We start from the raw sequence: 20,291 nt of genomic DNA, 5'->3' as shown, positions 1-20,291 counted from the left end.
GAGATTGTTAGCTTTGATCATATTAATGCTTATGATAATCTTTTGTTGCAGCCTGTACTTGACTCACAGGGTCCGTCTGCATCAGAAGATCGAGTCACATGACTGTACTCATCACCTTCACAAGCTACACTACCTTCAACATCTGATTAGTCTCACGATCCATCATCTCGTGCACCTGGTGTCTCTACTCACCTCATGGTTACATGTGCCACATATGGGATTTTCAAGCCAAAACTATATCTACTTACACGTGAACTAGCTGATGCCAAGGAAGCTCTGTTACATGAAGAGTGGAAGAGTGCAATGATTGATGAATATCTTGCTCTTCTACGGAATACCTTGTTGATCTTCCACCTAACCTTAATCATATTGGCTGCAAGTGGGTATTCAAGTCGAAAGAGAACCCAGATGGCTCTATCTTCAAGCATAAGGCATGCCTCTTTGCTAAGAGCTTGATTTCTCAGAGACTTTTAGCCATGTGGCTGGCGACCATCCTAGTGATTCTCTTTGTAGTTGTCAATCGTGACTGGTAGGTTCATCAAACTGATGTCAACAATGCATTTCTCAATGGTGATCGCACTGATGAAGTGTATATGACTCAACCTTTGGGTTATGAAGACAAATCCAATCCCTCGACGGTTTTTGTTTCATCAAGTCTCTTTACGGTCACAAACCTTTTGGTTTAGTTTTGTTTATTGCTTTTTATTTGCACTTAAAACATGATAGGAGGAAAAAATCAGAATGAATAATATTACAAAATATATGTGTACAAATTTGGGTAAAATAAAAATAATTAAGAAAATTTTTCAATTTGTAAATCGTTTTACAAAAAAAGTAATTTTTCCAAGTTACTACAAATGCATGTATTTTAGTTTCGATATATTTTGAGATCGTATATATTTTTTTTGTTATATCAATTTCTGAGCGACTTGACGAGGATATAAAAGTAATTGTATTACAAAAAAAAAAACGCTGTTCTCAAAAGCTACGATTTGTAGCTTTTCCAAGTTACATTTAATTTTCGAAAGCGCTTTTGAATTTTTTTTTATTAAAAACTGTTTTACCAAACCCTTCGAAACGGTTAAACTTTTAGAAAAAGCTAAAATTGGGTTTAATAAGCTTAGCCAAACAGAGCTATTAAAAAGAAGAATTTGTTGCAACGGGCCTAATTAGAAAAACAATTGGGGGTCTATTTATAAATTCAGATAAGTTATGGGCGTTCTAATTTAATTTTTAAGCGAAAATCTCGTCTGACAGTGAAGAGGTTTAGATTCAAGTACTGAGTTTGTCCGAGTTGGCTCGGGAGTTTGTAAATCAGCGACGATGTACGGTGGCTCGAGCGACGGCGAAGGCCACGATGCAGCGGCGCAAAGAAGAATACCTCCAGCTTCTTCAATGGCGTGGGCCAGGAATCTCCGGCGATACATTGGATCGGGCGTCGGACTCGGATCTGAGGCTCTGATGGGTGAGAACTCGTCCTCGATTTCGTTTGTTTGGTTTCTTTTTTCTTTTCTTTTTTTCCGGTTATAAAATCGAATCTGTTTTATTCCTGTTAAAAAACTCGGTTGTGTTTCGAGATATTTTGAGCTCTCTAAGATCGTGAAGTTCTGAATTTTTTTTTTTTTTTTTTTTTTTTTTTTCATTTCGATTGTATAGCAAGGTTGTTTATTAATTTGATGAAATCTGGTTAATTTAGGTTTTTCAGCTTGACATTTGTTCGTCTGTCGGACAAATTGCTATAGAAGATTTATCTTCTTTTATCCAAATGATTGTCTTGAAGTAGTGATTGACTTGGAAATGATAATATATTTGTTGTGAGGACAATGTTATGTTTCTACTTTAAGTGTTGATAAGCTTTGGAACTGGTTACGTATTGGTATGGTTTTGTTAATTGGGTATTCGAGTTCAAGATCTGATTTTAACCCTAAGAAGAACTCGGTTTCTAATCGACACAGGCTTTGTCATCTGTTTATGGGATTATGATCAACATGGTCTAATAAATATCTATACTTTCCGTTTCCCAAGTTTATGTGTTTTCTTTTGCGCGAAAGCAATCACTGTTCATTGTTTTTCCTCATTCCTAATATAGATTTCATGTGTGTATGTGCTGAAAAAAATCCTTTGGCTGTACAATTTGTACATTATGCTATGTTTTGTTTCTGGGTGTTTGTAGAGCTTGAAACAAAGAGGATCTTGCTGGACATATTCAAAGAGAAGCAAAAGAAAAGTGCTGAAGCGGGCACAATCCCAAGTTTTTACAAGAAGGTATTTATTTTAATATGCTAATTGATTTCAAAGTTATCGAGATACATGAAGGAATTGAATACGATGGAATAGTATTTTGTTTGCTTAGCAATCCTGGATGATTAGTTCTCTTTGGTTCATTCATTTTGTTTTCTGTTTCAGAAACCCGAAGAAGGTTCAATTAGCAATAGAGTCCAAAGCCTAGCAAAGACTAGGTTTTTGAAGGTACTAGTTGGATTTTTTCCCGCTCGGTTATATTTTCTGCCATAGCATCTGAAGCATTTTTTTTTTTTTTTTTTACTGTTCTTCCGTTGGTTCTGCAGAAGCAATCTGATCTTTTGTTGAATGCCGATGATCTGGATGGCATGTGGGAACGCTTGAGGGAAAATTGTGTGATTGATGATGCAACTGGAGCAGAAAAGGTCAGTGCCCAAATAGCTCATAATCACATACCCAGTGTGATTCTAATTCATAGATGTTATCAATCATATAATTTCCTTGGTCTTCCCTGTTGTTTTATTTGCTCTAACACTCCTATTTCTTTTCGAACCCTTGTGGCTTAAACTGTGCTACTTCTGGATACCAGTTTATAAGTTGGTCATTTTTATGATAATGCTAACTAGTTACTTTCTTTCATGCCGTAGATGAATTACGAAGACTTTTGCCATATTGCCTCTATATGTACAGAGCAAATCGGCCCCAAGTGCCGACATTTCTTTAGCCCTTCAAATTTCATGAAGTTCGAGAAAGACGATCAAGGAAGAATTGCCATTCTGCCGTTTTATCTTTATGTCATGAGAACGGTGGGTCTCTTTAAATAGTCAACTATCATAGATCCAATAATGCTGTTGTGCTAATTGTTTTCTTGTTATTGCTGTTGCTGTTTTAGGTGTCACTTACTCAGGCCAGAATTGACATGAGTGAGATGGATCAGGACTCAGATGGTTTTCTTCAAGAACATGTAATTTTTTTTTATTATTATTTTTTTTATTTACTGTTCAAGAACATGTATTTACCTATCGATTTAATGGTTTTTATCCAGTTTCTTCTGTCTTTGCCTTTTATAGACATGACTGCTATTTTTTTTTTTTTTTTTTTTTTTTTTTTTTTTTGTATTTTATTATCAGGAAATGGAACACTACATAACGGGTCTTGTACCTAATCTAGCACAGCTACGGGATATGCCAGAGGCCTTTAAGCCGACGTATGGCCGTATTGCAGCTCACAAGTTCTTTTTCTTTTGCGATCCTCATAGACGAGGTTGGTAGTGACTCTAATTCACCTTGGAGGGAGATAGAAATCTCTCACCTTTGTTGGAATTGTGTTATATTCTTCTTAGGGCTTGGTTTCGTTTGCTCATTCGTGAATATTTAATCTTTGGATGCAAAAAAAAAAAAAAAAAAAAAAAAAACTTTTAGGATCGGACATTCATTTCAGGCATGGCTTTTTTCTTTTCTTCCCTTTTGTTTGGTTCTTATACAGAGATTTGACAGTTAGTTATGCTTACAGGAAAAGCATGCATAAAGAAAGTGCTGTTAAGTAACTGCCTACAAGAACTTATGGAGCTACACCAGGTATATCGCGAAAACTGTACCTAAGCTGACACGGCCTCGGTTTATTTCTTTGAGGCGATGCGTATTTAAATGTACATTGTTTTTTCAAGTTGTTCTGACCACCTTTGCACAATAGGAGACCGAAGAAGAAGTCACCGATACTGAACAAGCTGAAAACTGGTTCTCTTTAACGTCTGCCCAACGGATCTGTGGTGGGTACATCTTCGAATTTTAGTCATATATTTATTTATTTATCTTTCGTCATATGCCTTCTTTTTCCCACTTTCTTCCATTGATTGCATGTAGATATGTTTCTTGCTCTCGACAAAGACATGAACGGGACGTTGAGCAAGCAGGAGCTCCGCGATTACGCTGATGGAACGTTGACTGACATCTTTATCGAGAGAGGTATTTGCTTTTTAACCCAAAGACAAGGCTGTTTTTCGGGGCCTTTTCTTTATTCATTCGTTCTCTGATTTCGATACGCGCTTCTAACAGTGTTTGATGAGCACGTTCGGCGTGGCAAGACTGGAGGATCAAATGCGAGGGAGATGGATTTCGAGAGTTTTTTGGATTTCGTCCTCGCTTTGGAAAATAAAGATACTCCAGAAGGGTTGACCTACTTGTTTCGGTGCCTCGATCTTCAGGGAAGAGGCTTCCTTACCACCGCTGATATCCACACTCTTTTCAGGTAAACATTGTAATTTATCACATTTCTTGACTGGCCCGGCTCTGAGAGTCGTGGCCCAATATAAATGATAAAAAGAAGGGAAAAAAATAGTTTTCATTAAAACTGGGGTTTGGGTATGCTTCTTCGTATTTTCTTCGACCATCTTTCTAAATCCAAACTGATACAAAGTGGCGTGTTTATATCAACGAAAATATAAAAGAAATGAATTACAGTGATGGATAGAAGACAGTCGAGAGGTCCGTGCTCTGACACTGATCTCTCATATCATTTTCATGATATTTTATTATCTAATATCTAAGTTCCTGATACAAATTATGGAAGCGAAGAAGGGGATCATCTGATAGTTGCGATGCTACCTGATACGACCTTCCTAAATTAAAAAATTAAAAAAAAAAATCTGCAATGTTTTCCTGCTCAGTGCTCAAGCAAGCTCTTCGAGTCTCAAACTGCCAGATACAAGAAAACATTTTATTTTATTTTATTGTTTTATACTATGGAAGCGAAGAAGGGGATCATCTGATAGTTGCGATGCTACCCTAAATTAATTATATATATATATATATATATATATATATATATATATATATATATATATATATATATATAAAATTGAGTAACTAAGTCACCAAAATTTGGGGATTTGTTAAATAGCCAATTTTTTTGTAAATACCAAGTAAATAACGATTATGGTGATGTGCCATTGTTTGGAGTCTAATAGTTATTAACAAATATTTACAACTGTTATTGTCTTTTTTGCTTTGTTAATAAAATCTCGTGGTTATTTACTTAAAATTTACCAAAGAACATGTTTGCGGGGGTGTGATTGTGAAACAGAGATGTGCATCAGAAATGGATAGAAGGTGGGAACTACGAGCTGTGCATAGAGGACGTGAGGGACGAGATATGGGACATGGTCAAGCCCGCCGATCCGCTTCAGATCACACTCGCCGATCTTTTGGGCTGCAAACAGGGTGGGACCGTCGCAAGCATGCTTATCGACGTGCGCGGTTTCTGGGCCCACGATAACCGAGAGAATCTCCTTCAAGAGGAGGAAGAGCCCGAAGAAGAAGGATGAGACTTTTTCGATCTCGCTGACCCTTGTTTGTTGTGTTACATTACTAACTTTTTTTATTTTGTAACTGATTTATGACTCTGTGCGTGAAAAGAGTTTCTGTTTCAAAGAAGGATTCTGTGTGTTTTTACTCTATAGATGTCCCTTGAATGTTTCATATGTTGATTAATTAATTAATTATAGTGTAGTTCCTCTACTTGATGTTGATTTTTTACTTGTGACTACCAAATCTAATTCTATGAAATGTGTGGGTATATAAGTTAAATATCATGTTGTTATTTTTTTTAGTTCAAATTATTGCTGATGTTTTTTTGGTCAAGGCTGAAATCATACTTGATGTGAATTCAACTAATACTATTTATATAACATTTACAAATTACATAAGTAGACCCATATGCGTTCCATGTCAATCTTTTTTATGGACACTCAGAAGAAATTGGTAACCTGCGAATCGAAACATCGCCGGAACTTTGTCTAATATATTTTCTTAACTGTTTCTGGTGCGAAATCTTCGAATACAGCTTCAATCCAATTGCAACTCTTGTATTGCAGAGACTTGCGTGGAATAAAGTCAAAGGTTTTTCGGTAAAATTCCAACTTCTCGGAAGCCCGCTTCAGTTATGGCATTGCAAGTGCAACACAACTAGCCGATTTCTCTGATGACGACTTTTCTGCACTTACGGCACATACTCAACTAAAGTGTCGTAGATTTCAATGTTGTATGAGCTCGCTGCAAAACATCTGAACACAACAGTATTTCCCAAATGAGATACATGGGTTTAACAAAACCAGTGAATATTTTCAAGACTAGAAGCAAAGGTTCCGTGACGAGACTCGACCAAGAACTCAAATTTCCCATATCTTAATTCAACATATTCAGTTCTTATGAAAGAACAGAACTACAAACACATCATTTTTTCTAGCCAAGAAGGGCATAAATTACAGTCCGGTAATATCAAGCTCCGACATTTAACTTCACAGCACTCTCATGTTTCTCATTTGGGCAACATATATATACATACACAGTTTATTATTTACCTCAATTCGTGCCAAAAACATGTCGGTTTTGTCGAGCAGAAAGGGACGTAACTCGGCAAGGCATTGATCTCTGATCCCCGACGAGAAACGAGTCTTCTTTTCAAGGAAGATCGCAACATAAAGCGAAGCTGCAACGCGAACAATCACCGGCGAAGCCTTAATCTTCGGTGTTTGTGTCTTTTAAGGCTTTTCCTACTCTTTATTATTATTAGCACGTAAACAGGATTAATCCATTGGTAAGTAGTTGACTTATGTCTCCACGCTTACTTGGAATAGACAAACTGCTTGACTTTATGGCCTCGACGCTTCAAATCGCACTACTTGTCCTCGTGCGCTCCTTAAAAGACTTAGCATATCCTCGAGTTCGTTTAGAGAAATTAAAATCCTCGCTTGAGGTTCTAATAACTGTTGGGCTCGGGAAGAATGACGAATTGGTTTCAAGTTCATTGACGGAATAAACGTGTTTTAATTTAGTGTTAAAAAAAGTTTAATTTATTAATTTCCGGCCCTCGGAAATTAATTCGTTATTTAAGACCCATAACCATTCAAATGTACCAAGAAAAGTAAGAAAAATAATTAATAACTTATAAGAGTCAAGCGATTATAAATTAACTGCGTAACCCTTAACTGTCTTAAATAAAAATCTAAAAATCTTACAAGTCGAGATCTTTAGATTTATCGACTAATTAAATTTTTGAACGTTCTCAAAAATCATCATAATTAATTTTATTGAAAATTAATTAACACGTCGACCCTCGACGTCACACGAGAGAATTTAAACGCTAATAAGCGAGTATACTCACGGTTATTCGAGACTAAAGCTTGTCTTTAATTCCTCGTCAATTCTCACGTGTCGTCTCGGTCCGTTCCCGTCACTCAGCATTTCCAAACATAACCAATACAACATTAAATTTCTCAACCTCAAAACAAATTCACGATCGATAATCGAGACTCAAATAAATAAAATCGAATTAATCCCATGTTCGATTTTATTTTTCCAGGAATATTGTTTGAACGAGTGACTTACGAAACGTCACCGATATTTAACGGTGACATTCACGAACAAAAGAAACTCGCATCAAAAGAATATATGACATACACGACCATAAATAACAAGTCAAAAATTTAATAACTTGTCACAAAATTTACGGCCGAGAATAAAATGTCCGAAATGTCTCGTTAACCTTCGATTCGTCGTCGATAAAAATATCGACTCCACAACCCGACTTCAAATTCATATTATCACATAACAATGTCGGTTCATAAATCCCGTTCAAACCAACACGAGTTAAATCAGCCATAACGAGTCAAACCCGAGTAGCAGCTAAAAAACGTATCATGACTTTAGCTACACAAGACGAAAACCAATGATTCCAAAACCATAGCGGAACTAACATCCGTAGCTTTCTAACGAGTTGTTATACGACCAATTTCAAGCATTATAGCTATTTGAAAATCTGCCCGAAATATCGGGTCGCTGTTCTGGAATTTCACCAGTTCACAGCTTTAAACTCACAACTTCAAAAATTCATAACAAATCAATACTCGATGGATTTACATGGTCTTGGTCATTTTAGAAAGCCCATAAGATCTACTATCGAAGAAAAATATCAACATAACTCATCTCGCAACACAGAAGACCGGGTACGTCCGCTTACTCTCAGATTTCGGCCAAAAATCAAACCACACAATAAAACCGAGATCAATCATCAAATTCATGATATAATCAACAATCAAGCTCAATGAACTAAAACCAATCAATTTCACTGAAAACCTCTCGGATTCAAAAATCAACTAAAAGGAGTGAGAGAGACGGGTATGGTGTTGATGGTGATGATCGGTGTTGAAGGAGATTCAAGCTAACAATTTTTTTTTTCTTTCTTCCAGGTTGCGTGTTACAGGTTGGCCAAGTGATATAAATCACTTGAAGAAGACTCCAGCCCCTTGATGACGTGGCATGGATAAAACTTATCCTCTTATTTACACTTTAACCCCTTTTTATTTCAAATGGGTCCCGAAAACATTACAATTAAGTCCTTACTTAATCCTTGTAGCACATAATTCTTTTCTCCAGAGATGGAAAATATAACGAGAAAATTACTCCAATAATTTTCTTTCGAATTCCTTTAACGTAGAAATAAATTAAGATCGTTAGAATTTATTTTCACTTCCACAATCCTTCTTAAATTCGTGAAAATATTCTAAAACCTTAATATCCTTAATTTTCCATTCTCGATAGTTTTCTCTTCGAGAAATTCCTGAATATTATTCTCGTGATTCTCAAGCACTAAAATATTTCAATGCTCAAGTACTTTCAAAATCTTTTTGTCGACTTTATTCAAATATTTATTCAAATTCACAAGTCGAACGTTACAAAAGTTTGTATATTACAATCCTTACCCCCTTAGAAGAGTTTCGTCCTCGAAACTTAGAACAAGGCAGGGTACTTCTTTTGCATTTGCTCTCGAGCTCCCAGGTAGCTTCTTCTACAGCGTCTCTCTTCCATAACATCTTAACCAAAGGGATGGTCTTGTTTTTCAAAACTTTATCCTTGCGATCAAGAATCGCAACGGCTAGCTCTTCACACCTAACTTCAGGAGAGATCTCAACCTCTTGCTCTTGTAGAACATGCGAAGGATCAGGCACATACTTTCGTAGCATGGATACATGGAACACATCGTGGAGGTTGGACATGGATGGCGGTAACGCCAAGCGATAAGCTGTCTTGCCTACACGCTCAAGGATCTCAAAAGGTCCGACATACCTTGGACTGAACTTTCATTTCTTTCCAAACCTCATTATTCCTCGCATAGGTGAGACTTTCAGAAAGACTTTCTCTCATGCCTCAAACTCTAGCGGCCTTCTACGCTTGGCTGCAAAGCTCTTTTGACGACTCTGAGACGTCTTCATTCGAGCTTGGATTCTCTTAATCGCTTCTGTGGTATGCTCTAACATATCAGGTCCAATAAATTTGCTCTCACCAGTTTCATCCCAGTGAACTGGAGAGCGACACTTCCACCCATACAAAGCCTCATACGGCGCCATACCAATTGTTGCTTGGTAGCTGTTATTGTACGAGAACTCAACTAGCGGAAGGTAGCGACTCCACGAGCCCTGAAAGTCTAATACACAAGCTCGGAGTATATCTTCCAACACTTGAATCGTTCGTTCACTTTGACCATTGGTTTGTGGGTGAAAAGAAGTACGGTCTTTTTTTTTTTTAACTTTTCACGTAAGATCCATCCTCAAAAAGGTACGTCACATCTAACTAAGTAACAACTACGGACTACGATACTCATGCTCTAAAGCCGTTCGGGGACCCATTTTCGGGAGGGTCCTCCGAATCCTCATCCTCGCCCTCGTTCTCGTCGTTGGATATATCCACTACAGGCGGATCAGGCTGCAGCGGTGGCTGCTGTGGTACGAAGGGCGGAGGACCAGCAGGCTGGGGAGGAACCAGCGGAGCCGGAGGTCGGCATCCATGAAACGTCATCACCCTGAAGGAAAGTTGCTCCCTAAGCACGGCCATGGAGGGGCAGTCATATACCAACGCATAGTCGGAATACTCACGGCGTAACACGTGAAAGAAAATTAGCTGCTCCTGAATGTCCGCTAGAGGAAAAGGACATATGCATCAACGACCTCCTCTATAAATCGAGTCTCGTACTGCTGGATCGACTCGAAATCGAACTGGTGGAAGTATCGCGTACCCTGTACCCACTCGCCCGTAAACCCCTGGACCGCGTAGGATGCTCCCATAACATTCTGGAACACCTCCCACGAGCGATAGATCGCGCCGCCAGCGGCAACATGGGTGGTCCAACGGCTCCGGGCAGGGCCCCGAAGTAATGTGGTTGCGACACTCGACCGAAACAGGTGGGGCATTATCACTGCATCCATCCACTCGATCGTCAGACCCAACAGGTGACCCATGATATCGAGCCACGGACACCGCTAAAGGTCGGTGCAGTCGAATGAATGGCTACTGGTGGCTCGCAATGAAGAAAGATGTAACTGAATTTGTTCAAAAATGTCTTGTCAACAAATTAAGGCAAAACACCAAAAACCAGCGGAAATGCTGCAACCATTAGAGATTACGCAGTCGAAATGAGAGCAGATAACAATGGATTTCATGTCTGGTTTACCTAAAACCACAACTGGTCACGACTCAGTCTGGGTCATTGTCGACAGATTGACCAAATCAGCTCATTTTTTGCCCATCAAGACCACTTACATTGTGGATAAGCTCGTTGAACTCTACATGAAGGAGATTGTTCGTCTCCATGGGGTTCGTAGCCCGGAGCCGTTGGACCACCCATGTTGCCGCTGGCGGCGCGGTCTATCGCTCGTGGGAGGTGTTCCAGAATGTTATGGGAGCATCCTATGCGGTCCAGGGGTTTACGGACGAGTGGGTACAGGGTACGCGAAACTTCCACCAGTTCGATTTCGAGTCGATCCAGCAGTACGAGACTCGATTTATAGAGGAGGTCGTTGATGCATATGTCCTTTTCCTCTAGCGGACAGTCAGGAGCAGCTAATTTTCTTTCACGTGTTACGCCGTGAGTATTCCGACTATGCGCTGGTATATGACTGCCCCTCCATGGCCGTGCTTAGGGAGCGACTTTCCTCAGGGTGATGACGTTTCGTGGATGCCGACCTCCGGCTCCGCTGGTTCCTCCCCAGCCTGCTGGTCCTCCGCCCTTCGTACCACAGCAGCCGCCGCTGCAGCCTGATCCGCCTGTAGTGGATATACCCAACGACGAGAACGAGGGCGAGGATGAGGATTCGGAGGACCCTCCCGAAAATGGGTCCCCGGACGGCTTTAGAGCGTGAGTATCGTAGTCCGTAGTTGTTACTTACTTAGATGTGACGTACCTTTTTGAGGATGGATCTTACGTGAAAAGTTAAAAAAAAAAAAAAAAAAAAAAATCGTACTTCTTTTCACCCACAAACCAATGGTCAAAGTGAACGAACGATTCAAGTGTTAGAAGATATACTCCGAGCTTGTGTATTAGACTTTCAGGGCTCGTGGAGTCGCTACCTTCCGCTAGTTGAGTTCTCGTACAATAACAGCTACCAAGCAACAATTGGTATGGCGCCGTATGAGGCTTTGTATGGGTGGAAGTGTCGCTCTCCAGTTCACTGGGATGAAACTGGTGAGAGCAAATTTATTGGACCTGATATGTTAGAGCCGACCACAAAAGCGATTAAGAGAATCCAAGCTCGAATGAAGACGTCTCAGAGTCGTCAAAAGAGCTTTGCAGCCAAGCGTAGAAGGCCGCTAGAGTTTGAGGCATGAGAGAAAGTCTTTCTGAAAGTCTCACCTATGCGAGGAGTAATGAGGTTTGGAAAGAAATGAAAGTTCAATCCAAGGTATGTCGGACCTTTTGAGATCCTTGAGCGTGTAGGCAAGACAGCTTATCGCTTGGCGTTACCGCCATCCATGTCCAACCTCCACGATGTGTTCCATGTATCCATGCTACGAAAGTATGTGCCTGATCCTTCACATATTCTACAAGAGCAAGAGGTTGAGATCTCTCCTGAAGTTAGGTGTGAAGAGCCAGCCGTTGCGATTCTTGATCGCAAGGATAAAGTTTTGTATAACAAGACCATCCCTTTGGTTAAGATGTTATGGAAGAGACACGCTGTAGAAGAAGCTACCTGGGAGCTCGAGAGCAAATGCAAAAGAAGTACTCTGCCTTGTTCTAAGTTTCGAGGACGAAACTCTTCTAATGGGGTAGGGATTGTAATATACAAACTTTTGTAACGCTCGACTTGTGAATTTGAATAAATAAATAAAGTCGACAAAAGGATTTTGAAAGTACTTGAGCGTTGAAAAATATTAGTGCTCGAGAATCAATGAGAATAATATTCAGGAATTTCTCGAAGGAACGAGAAATCTATCGAGAATGGAAAATTAAGGATATTAAGGTCGATAAGGTTTTAGAATATTTTCACGAATTTAAGAAGGATTGTGGAAGTGAAAATAAGTTCTAACGATCGTAATTTATTTCTCCGTTAAAGGAATTCGAAAGAAAATTATTGGAGTAATTTTGTCGTTATATTTTCCATCTCTCGAGAAAAAATACAAAAAAGAATTATATATTACAAGGATTAAGGACTTAATTGTAATGTTTTCGAGACCCATTTAAAATAAAAATGAGAAAAAGGGGTTAAAGTGTAAATAAGAGGCTAAGTTTTATCCATGCCACGTCATCAAGGGGCTTGAGTCTTCTTTAAGTGATTTATATCACTTGGCCAACCTGTAACACGCAATCAGGAAGAAAGAAAAAAAAATTGTTTGCTTTAATCTCCGTCAACACTGATCATCACCATCAACACCATACCCCGTCTCTCTCACTCCTTTTCTTCTCTTTGCGCGTCGTTACCGAATCCCTCCACCACGCGCTCCAACCGAGGAAGAAGCGTCGTCGCCGTGAGCCACCGTGACGCCGGACCGAGAGAGAGACGTCATGGAAGGTGTGAGAGCTCACCAAGGACGCCAAATCTCACGGATTTAGGTGAGATTCTCTTCCTCTCGGTTTGCTTTCAAATCTAGGGTTCTTAGTTTATTTTGAGGGTTTTTAAATCTGAGAGGTTTTCTGTGAAATTAACTGGTTTTAGTTGTTCATTGAGCTCGATTGTTGATGATTATATAATGAATTTGATGATTGATCTCGGTTTTATTGTGTGGTTTGATTTTTTGCCGAAATCTGAGACTAAGCGGACGTACCAGGTCTTCTGTGTTGCGAGATGAGTTATGTTGATATTATTTATCGATAGTAGATCTTATGGGCTTTCTAAAATGACCAAGACCATGTAAATCCATCGAGTATTGATTTAGTTATGAATTTTTGAAGTTGTGAGTTTAAAGCTGTGAACTGGTGAAATTCCAGAACAGCGACCCGATATTTCGGGCAGTTTTTCAGATAGCTATAATGCTTGAAATTGGTCGTATAACAACTCGTTAGAAAGCTATGGATGTTATTTCCGCTATGGTTTTGGAATCATTGGTTTTCGTCTTGTGTAGTTAAAGTTACGATACGTTTTTTAGCTGCTACTCGGGTTTGACTCTCGTTATGACTGATTTGACGAGTATAAACTCGTGTTGGTTTGAACGGGATTTATGAACCGACATTGTTATGTGATAATATGAATTTGAAGTCGGGTTGTGGAGTCGATATTTTTATCGACGACGAATTGAAGGTTAATGAGACATTTCGGACTTTTTATTCTCAGCCGTAAATTTTGTGACAAGTTATTAAATTTTTTACTTGTTATTTATGGTCGTGTATGTCATATATTCTTTTGACGCGAGTTTCTTTTGTTCGTGAATGTCACCGTTAAATTTCGGTGACGTTTCGTAAGTCACTCGGTCAAACGATATTCCCGGAAAAATAAAATCGAACATGGGATTAATTCGATTTTATTTATTGAGTCTCGATTATCAATCGTGAATTTTGTTTTGAGGTTGAGAAATTTAATGTTGTATTGGTTATGTTTGGAAATATAGAGTGACGGGAACGGACGGGGACGACACGTGAGAATTGACGAGGAATTAAAGACAAGCTTTAGTCTCGAATAACCGTGAGTATACTCGCTTATTAACCGTTTAAATTCTCTCGTGTGACGTCGAGGGTAGACCTATTAATTAATTTTCAATAAAATTAATTACGATGATTTTTTAGAACGTTCAAAAATTTAATTAGACGATAAATTTAAAGGTCTCGACTTGTAAGATTTTTATATAAGACCCAATTAAGGGTTACGCGGTTAATTTATAATCGCTTGACTCTTATAAGTTATGAATTATTTTTCCTACCTTTCTTGGTACATTTGAATGGTTATGGGTCTTAAATAACGAATTAATTTCCGAGGGCCGAAAAATAATAAATTGAATTTTTTTAACACTAAATTAAAACACGTCTATTTCGTCAACGAACTTGAAACCAATTCGTCATTCTTTCCGAGCCCAACAATAATTAGAACCTCAAGCGAGGATTCTAATTTCTCTAAATGAACTTCAAGACATGCTAAGTCTTTTGAGGAGCTGTAGATAAGGGCAAGGCGGCAATGTAAGCAACAGAGAAGGAAACCGAGACGGGTATCTCTTGACCTACGGGCTATGGGTTCTGGCTCAGGAAGTAATCTCCTATATAATATTTTGTAGAATATCGACTCTTCTTAAAATATCATCCCGTGTGGATAAGTAAAGTCGGGAACTCCTATGTACACATGTACCTATGTATAAGGGTCGATATACGACTTCTAAGTTCTAAACTAAAATCGAAAAAATTTCCCGAGATTTTTTATAACCACTTTTGTATTAAACGTTTCCGCACTTTAAATAATATTGTATTTCATTTATTATATGTATAATAAATTTTATATTTACTTTAAGTGTTTTTATTTACATTTCATTATTCATATGGTGATATGCTCCCGCTACATGATGTTGGTTCCGTCGAGTCGCGGCTTGCGGGTGAGGTGATGACGCTCGCGGGTCGTGACATATTTTGTGGTATCAGAGCCCAGGTTTAGCCGTTTCTGTAGACCTGAAATACACGTTCTTGATATTAGAAAGTGTTGGAACTTGTGCTTATCGTTGGTCTGTCATTTTGGCAGGTGGTATGGCGCAAGCGGCAATACTAACCTATCAAGAGGCACTTGCGCAGTCGTTCCTCCTACCGCACCGACATTTAGCGGGATGAGAGGTACGCTCACTTGGGTACGTTGGGTTGGTACCACGATTGAGTGGATGGATGCACTTGCCATACCTGAGATCTTTCGCACGAGTATTGCCACGACTCTTCTACAGGGACCAGCCCTGACCCGCTGGTCCAGGCATGTGGCGCTGGGTACTTTGTACAGATCTTGGGGGATGTTTCAGGCTATTATGGGGGCATCCTTCTCGGCCCAGGGGCGAACTGACGAGTGGTCCGAGATCGCTCATGGGTTTTTCCAGCTTGAGTTTGAGTCGATTGCTCAGCACTGAGCACTGAGCACTGTGGGTCAGGGCACTGAGCACTGAGCAATCGACTCAAACTCAAGCTAGAAAAACCCATTAGCGATCTCGGACCACTCGTCAGTCCGTCCCTGGGCCGAGAAGGATGCCCCCATAATAGCCTGAAACATCCCCCAAGATCTGTACAAAGTACCCAGCGCCACATGCCTGGACCAGCGGGTCAGGGCTAGTCCCTGTAGAAGAGTCGTGGCAATACTCGTGTGAAAGATCTCAGGTATGGCAAGTGCATCCAACCACTCAATTGTGGTACCAATCCAACGTACCCAAGTGAGCGTACCTCTCATCCCGCTAAACGTCAGTGCGGTAGGAGGAACGACTGCAAGTGCCTCCTGATAGGTCAGTATTGCCGCTTGCGCCATACCACCTGCCAAAATGATAGGCCAACGATAAGCACAAGTTCCAACACTTTCCCATATCAAGAACGTGTATTTCAGGTCTACAGAAACGGCTAAACCTGGGCTCTGATACCACAAAATATGTCACGACCCGCGAGCGTCATCACCTCGCCCGCAAGCCGCGACTCGACGAAACCAACATCATGTAGCGGGAGCATATCACCATATGAATAATGAAATGTAAATAAAAACACTTAAAGTAAATATAAAATTTATTAAACATATAATAAACGAAATACGATATTATTTAAAGTGCGGAAACGTTTAATATAAAAGTGGTTATCAAAAATCTCGGGAAATTTTTCGTTTTTAGTTTAGAACTTAGAAGTCGTATATCGACCCTTATACATAGATTCATGTGTACATAGGGCTCCCGACTTTACTTATATACACGGAATGATATTTTAAGAAGAGTCGATATTATACAAAATATTATATATAAGATTACTTCCCGAACCAGAACCCATAGCTCGTAGGTCAATAGATACATGTCCCGTCTCAGTTTCCTTCTATGTTGCTTACATTGCCGCCTTGCCCTTATCTACATTATCAAGGGACATCAAACTATGAGTCGAATGACTCAGTAAGCGAGAGTCTAGCCTAAGAAAGAAAAACAGCTAATACAAAACATATAACGTGCGAACAAGCGAACAAGAATGCAGGATGCAGCTATCACCTAAAAGTGACTAATAAGTGCGCATCCTAGAATACTGGCCGTCCCGCAAGGTTATACACTCATCACTGCTATAACCTCCGGTCCGACTAGACCAGTTTCAGATTTCGAGCAGCAGTCGTCAGCTGATTTAAGTTTTAACATCTGTCTGAGATCCACTGGTGGTACTTTCTTCATCATGACGTCAGCGTCGCTGGTCTCTGGCATAGTGAGCTCGCGAACCGCGACCTTCACCCACTACGCCCTTATGTGCTCAACGCAGCTTTCGGTGAGTCTTCCAGCTAGCAATGAGCTCGCGATGCGTGACATTCACCCATTGCTTCGAGTACTCGGCGCACGGACCAGAATGGCCCGCTCAGCACAAGTCGTTGACTTGTGAGTACCACCGACACGAGTTAATTAAAGTTTAGGTACACTACAGCTAGCAGTGTACACCTTAAACTTATATACGGAAGAGCGTAACGGATAAACCCCGAAAGAACTTATTGTTTCCCTTTGAAGCTCGTTAAGTGTTTTATGCTGAAAGCTCGAAATGTGACTTTCGAACTCTCTACTCTCGATTGAATTTGAGAGTTTATCGCTCTTCCTTTCTCTCGATTCTAACTTACTTCCTAGAGTTAGAAGAGAAGTCTAACTATACACATAGCAAACGTGACTGGTTCAAGTTAGCGTTTGAACCTAACGAGCGTACCCGAACTAAGTTTTCAAGCAAGAGTGGCCGAAGCCTTACCTTCCAAGTTTATTCATTTTAGGGCTTTCATCTACTCTTGTTTACTAGCAAGCAAATGCACAAACAAACAGGGTTATCCCATTGGTAAGTAGTTGACTTATGTCTCCTCACTTACCCGGAACTCCTCAACAGAAAGATCGACGATTCTCGAAGATGTCTTGCTTCACACGTTCTTCGAGACACTTGGCACTTGTCGAAACGTCGAAAGAACTAGCATCCGGATTTGAAAATCCATTAGTTATTGGATCAGAGGTGTCAGGAGAGCAGAAACGGACTCTCGGGTTCGAACCGAGGGTAAAAATACCGGGAGTCACGTCCCGAGTCTTAAACCTAATATACTTAACGAGCAATAAAATGGAAATAATAATTCTTTCAAGATTTAACCCGTGACGCTCTCATGTATATACTTAGTTGTGTCCTCTATACGTTAGAGTACCCAAAGATTAAAAACGTTGTCAGTGATACCCACAAGTCAATGACTTGTATTTAGCGGACTTAAAAGTCCGTGCGCTAAGTACTCGTTACGCAATGGGCGAAGGTCGCGATTCGCGAGCCCGTTGCGAGACTGGAGACTCGACGGTAGCTGATACAACACCATATGTCGGAATGGGTGAAGGTCACGATTCGCGAGCTCATTGCCGTCAGAGCTCAGTATGCGATGACGTCATGATAAAAATGGTACCACTAGTGGATCCCAAACAAAACGAAAACCATTAGGTCAGCAAAAGACTGCTGCTCGAAGTCTGAAGTTGGTCTCGTCATTTATGAGATTATGACATAGAGATGTATAACCTTACGGAGTGACAAATGTTAGTGAGGATGTGATCACGTTTTCTGCATATTATAGAATTAGTCACATTTGCCTATTGCATTCTTCTGTGTTTGTTTGCAGAATTCATTAGATGCTTTCCTCTCATGCTTCTCATTTGGGCAACATATATATACATACACAGTCTATTATTTACCTCAATTCGTGCCAAAACATGTCGGTTTTGTCGAGCAGAAAGGGACGTAACTCGGCAAGGCATTGATCTCTGATCCCCGACGAGAAACGAGTCTTCTTTTCAAGGAAGATTGCAACGTAAAGCGAAGCTGCGACGCGAACAATCACCGTCGGATCCGGATCTGCGAGGATCGCCTCAAGCTCTCTTCGAATCCACGGCTCTATTCTTCTCAATAAGCGTTCTTTTGCACCGCTGTTTTCTGATAAATTCTGTAGAAGACTCTTTCAACAAATTACAAAAGACTTATTTATAAATATATATACACAATATGTTGGAATTTTTGCTGGATTCAGACCTGTTCAATTTGATCCAATGGTCTCAAAGGAACTGCTTTTAGACGTCGCTCGTATATACTGACAATAAACGAATCAGCAAAATAGAATCGTCAAAAACTCAAGTCTTTAGCATGGTGTTTCTACTATCAACATAGCTCAAAAATCTAACCTAGATCGCCACTGAAGTTTCCGCTGATTCACGACCTCGGCGCCGACAATTTCCGGCCGTCCAAACGATCGCCGCCACGGCAACGCCGTAGTTCTCTGTCGCAGCGAAGAATTAACAGCGAAACTGAAAAAAAAAATTAAAATTAAGAAATCAGGATCAGAAGTGGAAAAACCATGGACGAGAAAAGAAGAAGAAGAGAAAAAAGCTCGTACCTTCGAGGACGATATACTTCGAAGCTTCGTTTCGTCTCGAGAGGTGGTAATCGAAGCGTTCGAAATGTTTGAGAAGAGAGGCTGATACGAGAGAACCAAGAATCGAAGTCGGCGTTGCAGAGAGGGCATTTTCGTCCGATGAAGCTCCACTTTCGGATGCAGAGCTCGCAGTAAGCGTGCATGCAGGCTCTGAGCACGGCGGAGTTTCGGCCGTGAAGGCTATCGAGGCATATCGGACAGGATTGCCCTTCGATCGCCGGCGAGATTACCCTCCGGAAAAACTTCCCCCTCGAAGACGACGAGGGTGAGGATGACATTTCCACCGCTGGCTTTTGTCGTTAAGCGACCTCAGAATCGGAGTGGACTCAGTGCCGAAAAGGTTGCTTATGGGATTTTATGGGTCAGAAGATTTTGGCGGCATTTGTAAAATGGGCCTCTACCTTTTTAGGCCCATGATATATTATCTATTGGGCTTTACAAGCCCAATTATTTTCGTAAAATTTTAGCGTGCGTAATCGTTTTATATCGAAATAGTTGTGTTTAGTGATGTATCAATTTATTTATTTTTTATTTTTTTTGCATACAATACTATAAATGTATTCAATCTCGCTATACATATGTTTTATATAGAAACATAACACTGTTTGATTTAACGTTCTTTCATATTATACAAGACACGTATTATATGACTAATAATTATACCAAATAACTTTATTGCTACAATAATAAATAACCAAATAGCCTTGCAATTAATCTATTTGATGGATGAAATGACTTTTTTTTTTAAGGAAAACACTAATTTTGATGGATCAAATGATAAGTATAAAAAAAAAAATTTCCCTTCTTTTTGAAATGGAGATGTAATAGTCTTTTTTTTTTTTGTACAACTTCTTCTTTATTTTTTTAAAAGATAATTGGGACTCGAATCTCAAATTCTAAGTTCAAGTCGCGATGACCTCGGCCCAAGAATCGAGAAAAGCACAATGGGTTTATCTACAGATATGAGGGAGTTCAACCCGAGCTAGAGTCAAAACGTTTCAACTCCCGAGTTGCGAACCATGGACTACTCAAAGAAGGACCGGATCTCGCAGAAGACTAGGGTCAATGAAATGGACTTTATAAACCACTTAACGAATTGCAAATCGAGGACTTCATAAAAATTGACCGATCCTTTTATATTAAGTCCTATTATTATTATTATTATTTGAAG

General features: G+C 39.9%; 2 protein-coding genes and 1 non-coding gene across 6 annotated transcripts; 2 read left to right on the top strand and 1 right to left on the bottom strand.

Annotated features, from left to right (window-relative positions):
- The first annotated feature begins 1,239 nt into the window (after positions 1-1,239).
- Positions 1,240-5,717, top strand: FASS (tonneau 2 (TON2)). The gene is made up of 12 exons (XM_089616781.1): positions 1,240-1,465; positions 2,174-2,265; positions 2,407-2,469; positions 2,568-2,666; positions 2,889-3,047; positions 3,134-3,205; positions 3,372-3,504; positions 3,754-3,818; positions 3,934-4,009; positions 4,104-4,205; positions 4,296-4,488; positions 5,323-5,717. Exons 1-12 carry the CDS (start codon positions 1,324-1,326, stop codon positions 5,561-5,563), a joined length of 1,437 nt encoding a protein of 478 aa, XP_089472907.1. The 5' UTR covers positions 1,240-1,323; the 3' UTR covers positions 5,564-5,717.
- LOC149392864 (small nucleolar RNA snoR104) lies at positions 4,817-4,949 on the top strand. Its single transcript, XR_016299962.1, has one exon. It is a non-coding gene; the product is annotated as a small nucleolar RNA snoR104 (small nucleolar RNA).
- A 101-nt stretch (positions 5,718-5,818) lies between the features above and the next one.
- On the bottom strand, positions 5,819-19,442 carry LOC149392862 (RING/U-box superfamily protein). 4 transcript variants are annotated; one of them, XR_016299734.1, is made up of 6 exons: positions 19,082-19,442; positions 18,870-18,992; positions 18,721-18,778; positions 18,387-18,646; positions 6,599-6,726; positions 5,819-6,301 (listed from the first exon to the last, which is right to left on the bottom strand). XR_016299734.1 is itself a non-coding variant. In XM_089616782.1 (5 exons), exons 1-5 carry the CDS (start codon positions 19,396-19,398, stop codon positions 6,238-6,240), a joined length of 822 nt encoding a protein of 273 aa, XP_089472908.1. In that variant the 5' UTR covers positions 19,399-19,442; the 3' UTR covers positions 5,819-6,237. The 4 variants fall into 4 exon arrangements, 3 of the variants coding, with proteins under 3 accessions (XP_089472908.1, XP_089472909.1, XP_089472911.1); XM_089616782.1 differs by lacking the exon at positions 6,599-6,726; XM_089616783.1 differs by lacking the exon at positions 6,599-6,726 and having other exon boundaries at positions 18,387-18,634.
- Between the last annotated feature and the right edge of the window lie 849 nt (positions 19,443-20,291).

The sequence above is a fragment of the Urtica dioica genome, chromosome 6 (assembly GCF_054948205.1).
Source record: "Urtica dioica subsp. dioica isolate 48M chromosome 6, U.dioica_male_clone48M_v1_H2, whole genome shotgun sequence".
Lineage (NCBI taxonomy): Eukaryota > Viridiplantae > Streptophyta > Magnoliopsida > Rosales > Urticaceae > Urtica > Urtica dioica.
The sequence above is the reverse complement of the archived record's forward strand: the minus strand, read 5'-3'. Positions and strand labels throughout refer to the sequence as shown.